This window comes from Staurois parvus, unplaced genomic scaffold, assembly GCF_062004578.1.
Source record: "Staurois parvus isolate SC_StPar_1 unplaced genomic scaffold, SC_StPar_1.0 ptg000541l, whole genome shotgun sequence".
Lineage (NCBI taxonomy): Eukaryota > Metazoa > Chordata > Amphibia > Anura > Ranidae > Staurois > Staurois parvus.
Window position 1 is genome coordinate 1,726,533 of NW_028318337.1, and position 10,067 is coordinate 1,736,599.

The 10,067-nt window shown below is 44.4% G+C and overlaps 1 protein-coding gene across 3 annotated transcripts in view; it reads right to left on the reverse strand.

The window, feature by feature from the left end:
* PLEKHJ1 (pleckstrin homology domain containing J1) overlaps positions 1 to 10,067 on the reverse strand; it is a 33,734-nt gene that overhangs the window by 23,166 nt on the left and 501 nt on the right. The window contains exon 1 of one of the 3 annotated variants that reach the window (XR_016315036.1): positions 792 to 4,330. Coding sequence is in view for 2 of the 3 variants with exons in the window: in XM_089690757.1 (XP_089546883.1) it covers positions 792 to 899 (108 nt within the window). In the remaining variant the exon portion in view is untranslated. The other 2 variants (XM_089690757.1, XM_089690756.1) reach the window with 2 other exon arrangements.

The window sequence follows — 10,067 nt, forward strand, 5'->3', positions numbered from 1 at the left end:
TCCGCCCTGTACACGGGCACTAGGTCCGGGCCGGCCGCGGCGTTCGAGTTCGCGCATGCGCAGTAGAAGCCGCGGCCGCCCGCTGGGCACCAATGGCAGCGCAGGGCGGGATATTTAAAGGTCCCTGAGCTGTCATTTCGTTGCCTTCTGGTCTTACCTGCTTCCTGTGATTCTGTACCTGTGCCTTGTAAGTTTATTGACCCGGATTGTTCTTGACCTGCTGATTTCTCCTGCCCAGACCCTTGCTTGCCTGACCTCTCTCCCTGGATGCCCCTCATTAGATCTGACCTCCTGTTGCTGACCTGGCGTGTGACCCGACGATTCTCTGCCTGCTCCCTTGTACCTTACCGTCCTCTACGTTACCAACTCGGCCTGTCTGACTTCGCACTTGCTCAGCCATCCATCCCATCGGGGTCACCCGACCTCCTCACATCTGGCTCTCCCTGGTTGGAGCCCCTGGCGAACACCCCTACCACTGACAGGTGTGCTCAGTAGTGGCGACCTGGTCTCGGGGTACTACAAGTCCATCCCCACCATCAGGGGCCCTGGTGAACAAGTACCCTGGGGCTTAGACTCCGCGCTCTGGGCACGCCTGACCAGTGGAGTGCTAGTGGTGCCGCTCGGCGGTCCCTCACAATATGCCTAGAACAGACAAAGGGGAGATTGCGTTTAAAAGCTATCAGAACACCCCGACGCTTCTCAGGAGCCGAGGCCGTGTAAAAGATGGGATAGTGATGTGAAAGATAACGTGGAGCGGAGGACTGAGAAAACCTGGTCTCCTGTAGACATACCACATCAATTTGTTGCGATTTGAGGTGATGAAAAACTTTAGCCCGTTTCTGAGGCGAATTGAAGCCTTGAACATTTTGTGAATGTATTTTCAAAAGGGGCGAGGCCATGGTGGTATCAACGCAACACGCTCAGCAGAAAAAAGCCCAAAGCAGCCAGCAATCTCCACTCCCAATGGCAATCGGACCATGGCGTCCCGGAACCCTGCAGAAAACAAAAACAAAAAAAAACAGAGAAAAAGAAAAGAACAAAGAAAGAAAAAAGGAAAAAGACACAAAAAGTATACACAACAGTGCAATTGTGTCACACCAATGGTGACGTGCATCCTACACATGAAGGATACAGTTAGGGGTAACTCTACCGCCGGACACATGGCTGCAAATGGAAACATCAAAACAGAAGCCCTCAGAGGGCAAAAAGGTAATAAACATAATATAATGTAGTAAAACTTAATAAAACTAAAAGTCCCAGGAGCAGGGACCTCCGCGATAACCTCCCCATAGAAACCTGGAGAACCATAGGGGCCAATCCCCTTCCACCCAACCAGACCCACCGAGTCAACCTCCCACCCCGGAGCCCGAGGAGCAGTATCAACCCGGAACGCAAACAAACTGGGGGAGCCCCAAGGGCCAAACTCACGGTCCCGTCAGAGAGTTCATCGGTGAGATGATACATGGAAAATCCAGGACGCATCTTCAGCCCGGAGAAGAACAGGAAGGACTTGATCGCGAAGGGGTCTGAGACAGGGCCCTCTTCCTATTGGACGACCGCTCCCAGATGCGGCTCGGAGGAAGCGGCCTCGCCGGGGATCCAGATGAATGAACTGGGCTCCGATCCGCAGCCTCCGGCGAAAGAAGGTGTAAGGATTCCAGGAGAGAGTGAGCCTCCTCTGGTGTAGCCACAGAGTGACTACGGCCCTGGTAGGTGAAGGTGAGGCGGAACGGAAAGCCCCAGGCGTATTTAATACTATGTTTCACCAGGACCGAAGTGAAGGGCTTCAACTGGCGGCGCTTTTGAAGAGTGGTCTGGGAAAGGTCCGCGAAGAGCTGATAGCGATGCCCCTGGAAGCTGAGATCAGGTTTATTTCTGGCCGCCAAGAGGATGGTTTCCTTAGTGCGGTAATAAGTGAACTTGATGATAATGTCTCTCGGGGGCCCATCCGGTCGTCTGGGGCCCAATGCACGATGTATACGATCAAATTCAAGACGGTCAATGGGAATGGCGGACATCAGCTCCTGGAACAGAGCAGTAGCAGTGGAGGTAAGATCCGTAACCGTTTCCGGGATACCCCTTAACCGCAAATTGCCACGGCGGGAACGATTTTCAAAATCCTCAAGCCGTAGCAGCGCATCCGCCAATTCGTTCTTGAGGTCGCATAAATCCTGCTCGTGATTTTCAAGGACCGTAGCCGCAGCATCCATTTTATCTTCAAGGTCGTTCGTCCGACTGCCCAACTCCCGAATTTCCCGTGAGAGACGGTCGGCCAGCTTGGAGGTAGCGGAGGACAATTCTGATTGTAACATAAACTGGAAGCGGCGCAGGAGCTCAGCATCCCGCAGAGATGGCATGGGAGACTGCTGGGATGGCTCCAATGGCATGGGAGACTGCTGGGACGGGTCCTCCACACTGCCATGATCCGACCCACCTGCAGATGGTGATGGCATGGGACCCAAAATTGCAGCTGGGGCTCCATTTAAGGTCTCTGGCGGGAGCCGCGAATCCGAGGCCGGGGTCCTGGAAGTGTTCGGCGGCCGGCCCAAAATCGAGGCCCCGGCTTCAGCCGCAATCTCCGGCGGGTAGGCCGCAAACTTCTGAACGGCCCCCCGGGAGCTGGAGGCACGGGCGGCCGGCGTTTTTTTGCCCATCAGGGCACCAGGGAGACAGGGGGCCAGTGAGGAAACAGGGGGACCCCCCCTGGAGGGCGAAAATCGGCCGATGTGTCCAGCGGCCAAAGCACAGATTTAGAAGGCAGCCATCCTGGCTGCTGCTCACGAGCGCCCCCTCGCATGGTCACTTTTTAATAGGAAAGCAGAGACACCAGGTATTTCCCACAAAGGAAGCAATACTAAGAGAACAGGATATTTTCATACAATTACATGGTACACCAAGCACATATCAGAAACCTGAAATGTTACATATTCTTTATGTGTGTTTCAATGCACTTTTTTATTTTTTCAGTTAACTGGTGTTTTGTTTTTTGCACACCACCGTGGGTTAAAAAAAAGTAAGCATTTTTCAGGAAAAATTGATTTTTGAACAGATATTTGATTTCTAACCATGGTCAAAGTGCCTAATGGGTGGCAAGTATAGAGGGTGTCTACTATACCAGCCTCTCAACCAGGGTGCCTTGAGGTTTCTTCAGGGGTGCCTTGGGAAAATGTCTAAAAATTGTCCAAAACTTGAATACAAACCAGTGGGTGGAACAAGCCTGCCTTTTAGTTACACAAAGGCACAGTTTTGCTTGTGCACCGTTAGTGTTCTAGCTGCCGGCATCCTGACAACCAATGACATCATCAGCTGATAAGGAGTATGTTGGTTTTGCACAGCATCCTAGCTTGACCCACCCCTGCCCCTTTCATTCAGTGCTGGGGTCATATTAGCTCAGTGATGGAGAAAAACTGAGGGAGGAAAGAAACACTGGAATAGTACTCAGTACCAGTGTGCAAAAGTTTTTGCTTTGGAAGAATAAATCACCTCTAATGTTGGGTGTCCTACATGTGTGGATGTTGCTGCGTTATATAAAACTATTAGAATAGTTTTTCACATTTTAGAAAGGGGTGCCCTTTTAAAATTATGGACAGTCTAGGGGTGCCTCAAGACTGTCCATAATTTTAAAGGGTGCCTCGAGATTGTCCATAATTTTAAAGGGTGCCTTGACTGAAAAAGGTTGAGAAACACTGTACTATAAAAATCTCCCACTTTGCCTTTTGTTGTATTGTACAGGTTCACTTGATTATTACTTTTACAAATTGTAGATGTCCTACCTGATGTTTTAAGTTTGTTTCCCCACCAGTGCCATGGGTGTATCGAGCAATGTGAGTAACAGAACAAATACTCGCATTGAGTTGTTACAGTTCTGTTATGAGGGCCAAATAAAGGGACATTTATTGACTTTTTAAAATATAGTACCAAAACCTAACAAGTCATGTTAGGTTTTGGTACTATATAATAATAAACCATGATGCCACATCTACAGGTCACAATACTTCCCATAACCCTGCACATGTGGCAGAGTAAGTATTACAAAAAATTCCTGTCTGTATTTGCAGCAACCTGGACTGTTACCCCAGTTATACCACAACCTTGTGTAAAGTAGCTAGTGTTGAAATTATAATATTAGCAAAAAGACCTCCTTGATGGGGGAAAACTTGTAAATGGAGCCCATGCCATCAGAATACAATAGAACAGCAGTTCTCCCATCCACCTTGCATGTGTGGATGGGAGTATCTGTTGATTTTCCAGAGGTCTTATACAAATTAAAAAAAAAAAAAAATCATCTATGGCCAGCCTTAGTCCATATAAGGAAACTCCCCTCAGAAGTTGGAAGTATTTTCCTACCTCTTCCTCATCTGCCCGGAAGTAAAACAGAAAATTCACAACCAATTTCACCAGACGCTTCTTCAGTACTGTACAAAGAGGATTAAAGAAAACAGGTGGAAAATAGTCAGTAGGAAGCAACATTCATGAAAAAAACAAAAAAATATCTGCATAAAAAAACAATTCTGTTTTATGTGCCCTAGCAATGCCTGACATTAGGTGCCACAACTACAGCTGTATTTTACTCTCTGAGGCCATATGCTCTAAACTTCAGCCATGTGCAAGAGCCCTTACTGGGCATGCATTTAGAAAGCATTTAAGAAACCATCCTACTGCTTCTAAACGTGTACACGAGCCATTAGACACAACTTGCAGGATCTGCATTAATCTCTGTGTTTTTTATTTACTCCTTAGTTCATAATTACCAATATGATGATGATGTGGCATGTAAACAAGATTGTACATTGAGCAGTAAATGTGCCACTAAGTGTACAATCTTTTGAAATTAGCAGGCAGGTAAAATACTTTTACTGAAGAAGATATATACAGAATCTCTTCTACAATAAATGCATTCCTGCTAGCAAATTTCTTTTATATATACAGTATTTATATAAATCTGCTAAATGTGATCCAGGTTCATTAAAACACAAGGAGCTCAGTGTCTTACAGTTTTTCTTTCTAAAGCAGCCATAGCCTGTGTCCTGGCAGCAGAGGCAGAGTGGAACCCTTGCTTTCTGTGGGGAATTGGTGGTCTCTCTCCAGAGGTTCAACACACCCCCTCCAAAGTTGAAGCCTGAGCTTTCCAATAAGCAGGAAGCATGCACTTGACTGATTGGAGAAATTTAGGTCTCACTCAGCAGGTGGCCAGTGGAACCTCTACAGAGAGATCACTGATTCTTCACAGAAAGCAAAGTCCCACTCTACAGCATGCTGGCAGGGCACAGGGTTTTCTGCTCTGGCTGTGGTTTATTTCTAAAGAAAACAAACTAAGACATTGCACACCTTTTGTTTTAAAAAGGAATTAAAGCCTTTTTTTTTTTATTTTGAATAGCATAAAGAGGAATGATAACGTCTATTAGTTGTTTTTTTGCCATCTGTGTCCAACTGGGGAGATTTTCCTTTACTTCCTGTCTCATAATCACATAAAGAAGTGAGGAAAATCCCTGCGGTCACAAAAACAAATGTCCCCAATGGAAGATTTCCCCTCTATTCCTATTTTAGTGAGAACTCCAAAGTTGGGATTTTCTTTCACTCTCAGGAATGGTGGTCACCAGGACAAATAAAGAGGGTGAATTTCCTTAATGGGGACACAGACAGCAACAAAAACCTGGCAGGTGTCCTAATCCCTCTTTACGCTATCCAAAAGAAAAATAAAATAGGGTTTGACTTTATTTCTGCTTTAATGGACCTAGAACTTATTTAGCTGATTAATACAAAGTGTTCAACAGGGCTTAAAGTAGTATTAAAGTATATGGCTCCCATAATTCCACAACATCCAAAAACAAATAAGAACAAGACTGCTAAGTTGCAAAACTTTTTACTTCAAGTGTGTCTTCATACAAAAATTAGTAATAATTTTTGTATGAAGATACACTTGAAGTAAAAGATTTTTTTTTAAACTTGGAGATCTCGTTCTCATTTCTTTATATATTATAAAAAAAGAGAAAGGATTGCTGCACCTAAAAATTTTAATATGGAAATAGTGTTATATAAAAAAAATACAAAGTAAGAAATTCATTTATTGAGATCTCTCTCTCCCTCTTGTCAAACTGAGGCTTGGAGAGGTGTGGTGGATACTGCATGGAAGGGGGGCAGCAAAAGACAGAGAAAGAGAGAGAGCGCGCGCGCAATACACTGATCTTCCAAATGAAGAGCTGTGCTGGGGGCATCTCTTGGCCATTGGAAAACAGGCAGACTGCTCCCAGCACAGCCAGAAAAATTACCATACTGGGATGGATGTGCTCTCAGGCCTAGTATAGTCAGTTTTCTAATAGGAAAACAGAGCGACTGGCAGGATCAATAGGGATTTCACACAGAGAAAGCGATAAAGAAAACAGGATACTTTTTGACACAAGTACACAGTACAACATGCACATATAGGAAATGTGAAATTTTGGAGTATCATACACTTTAAAGTCAGCTTTTTTTCTGTACTGCCAGGATCGAAGGAGTCCTGTACAAGTCTCCAGTAAGTGCATGCTTCCACACTGTATGCTGAGTCTACATGCAGCTGCTCAGAGTACTGCACACACAGTCAGTGAAAGAGGGATACACAGAGGAAAAGCCACGTCTCTCCTCCATGGTGATGATTGACAGTAGTTTTGTGTATCGCTCTTGCGCTGTGTGTGTGGGTGGCACTCTGAGCAGCTGCATGAAGACTTGGCATACAGGGCGAAGTTCACACATAATGGAAACCTGTAGAAGACTCCTTAGATCCCAGCAGCACAGAGAGAATTACCATCAAGCAGCACTGTCAGGAAACACTTGAAAATCCAATTTACAAAGGCAGAAGTTACAAGGAAAATTAAACATCAAATACATGTTAGGAAAGGAAAATTAATTCTACTTTAACCCATTGATGCCGACGTCACACAAATATGTGGTCTTGACAGAACTGGGCTTTTTTTTTTTCCTCCCCATGGGATTGCATATTTGCGCACCTGTCTTTGTGCTGGGAACACGCCCCATGGCGCACTCCCAGCACAAAGAGCGGGGTGTCACTGAGTGCCCTAGGTCCTGTACTAACGCTTGGGACCCGGAACTCTTGATTCCGGGTGACCTGATCGCTGTGATAGCCTCTGATTTGCTATCGCTGTGAAGACCGCCCCTGTGTTTTCTTTCTCTCTGAATGGAGAAGAAAGATACATTGGGGTTGATTTACTAAAGCTGGAGAATTCAAAATCTGGTGCAGCTCTGCATAGAAATCAATCAGCTTCTAGGTTTTTTTTTTTTTTGTCAAAGTTTAATTGAACAAGCTGAAGTTAGAAGTTGATTGGCTACCATGCACAGCTTTTGTACTCTCCAGCTTTAGTTAATCAAACACATTGTATATCTCTGCCTCTCCTTCCAGAGAGAGAGGGAAAAAAAAAAAGAAATATTGAAAAAATATCAACGTTTGATCTAGGTCAGTGCCTGGGTTAGTGTTTGGGTCAAGCACAGGGTCAAAGGTCAGGTTTTTTTTGGGTTTTTTTTTTTAAATTAGTACCAGTGTCAGCATTTTAGTTAGGATGAAAAAAAAATGCAAAATGCGCTCTATTGTTTCTGAGCTGCACTATGGGTACAAATAACATACACATTTGTAGTATCGCTGCGATCGTCAGAAGCTGGAGAATTTATTTTGGGTTGTTCTTTGGTGGGAGGTTATGGTAGTAACAAGAAACACACAGCTAAATAAAAGAAAAAACATTTTTAACTATTTTCAATTTTCCTTTGATAATAAAAAAAATCAGAAGAGATCCATTACCATTTACCACCACATGAAGGCCCAATTTGTCCTTAAAAAAAAACGCGGTATAATTCACCTGGATGTACAAAGTAGTTGTGATGACATATACAGTTTTACTTACACATGTCAAAGTTGCAAAATTTTACTTAGGCATGAAGATTTGTTTTACCCTTAGGTATGAAGCGGTTAAAGTATAACTAAAGGTAAAACTTTTGATTAGTTTCGACAGAGTGGAGGAACAGAACCTCTGTTCATTTTTATTGCTGTCTGTGCCCCCCCCCCCTTTATTTGTCCTGTTATCACCAAAAGAAAAATTAAAAGAAAATCTGAAATGTTGTCTCCTGAAGAGTTATGGAGGAGAAATCTTCTAATGGGGACAATAGCACTGGTGATAATCAGGGATTCCCTGACTTTGGAGGGATCTGCTCTCATTTCCTGGTTTGGCTATGTGATAGGAAGTGAAGGGAAATCTCCCCAATGGAACACAGAACGGAAAAAAAAATTAACAGGGTTTATAACGCTCCATTAGCCTTCGTTCACACTGATGTGGTATGGAATTTGCAAAGTTTTCAGTGCGAATTCCGCACTGCCTCACAATCACATCCTGTTCTCATGAACCAATCTGGGTGTGTATGTTAATGACACCCCCACATCTGTCCTCAAAACGTGGTGTGATGTGCAGAATCGCATTGCATAGGTGTGAATACCCATGAGATCTGATTCTAGTGCGGACCAAAAAAGGGTCCTGCACCTTTTTGGTGAGGGTGCGGTGCGAATAGAGCCATACAAAATGTATGGCTCTAATCGCACTGCATACCAATCACATGTGATTTGTACAGGAGTGTGGTTCCTGTGCAAATCACATGGAATTTCCACACCGCTGTAGTGTGAACCTAGGCTCAGTCCTGGTTCACACAGATGTAATACGGGAAACGCAGCAAATCCTGTGTGTTTGCCCCATTGCAATTGCACGGCATCCAGGCGATCTGCTGTGGGTGTCATTTAAGGACACCCTGAAACAGATTGCAAAACACAGTTTGATTGCCAGAATCAGATCGCATTGGTGCGAATACCCATGCAATGAGATTCAGGTGCAGGAAAAAAATTTTGGTCGTATGGCTTGCACAGACACCACGTGATGTGCACAGGAATGCAGTGCGATTCCTCTGCGAGTGTGAACTCAGTCTTATGCAGGCCATAGATGGGTCGAAAATCGGCCGATTTTTCGGCCGAAAATAAAATCGGCCGATTTTCGGATCGTTAGTGGGCGATTTGGTCGGCCGTTTTTCGGTATTTTGGCCGTTTTTTTTTTTCGGTAAAGTTGGAAAAAAATCGGCCGATTTTGCCGATCTGCCGATTTTCGCGGCAATTAGTGGGCAAATCGGCCGATTTTTTACCGATAAAAAATCTGCGCATGAGCAGTGACCTGCAAGAGGAAGACAAAAAGAAGAAAAAGAAGAGGAAGACGATGAAGAAGAGGATGAAGAAGAAGAAGAGGAAGAAAAAGAGGATGATGAAGAAGAGGATGAGGATGAAGAAGAGGATGAGGATGAAGAAGAGGATGAGGATGAAGAAGAAGAGGAGGATGAGGATGATGATGAAGAAGAGGATGAGGAAGAAGAAGAGGATGAGGATGAAGAAGAAGAAGATGAAGAAGAGGATGAGGATGATGAGGATGAAGAAGAGGATGAGGATGAAGAAGATGAAGAAGAAGAAGAAGAGGAGGATGAAGAAGAAGAGGATGAGGATGATGATGAAGAAGAAGAGGATGAGGATGATGATGAAGAAGAATAGGATGAGGATGCAGAATAAGAAGAGGATGAGGATGAAGAAGAAGATGAGGATGAAGAAGAAGAAGAAGAGGATGAGGATGATGAAGAAGAGGATGAGGATGATGAAGAAGAGGATGAGGATGAAGAAGAGGATGAGGATGAAGAAGAAGAAGAGGATGAGGATGAAGAAGAGGATGAGGATGAAGAAGAGGATGAGGATGAAGAAGAGGATGAGGATGAAGAAGAAGAAGAAGAGGATGAGGATGAAGAAGTAGGATGAAAATAAGAAGAATTCCAGTCCAGCAAAAAGTGTCTCTGCAGAGAGCTCCGCTATTTCTGACAGTTCTCTGACAGTTCCTTGACATTTACAGCGGTTGAAACATTGTATCTGTTTCCGAATAAAAACATCTGTATCCTAAATGGAAACAAATAGATACATTGTTGCAACTTCTATAAATGTCAAGGAACTGTCAGAGAACTGTCAAAGAAATAGCAGAGCTCTCTGCAGGGACACTTTTTGCCGG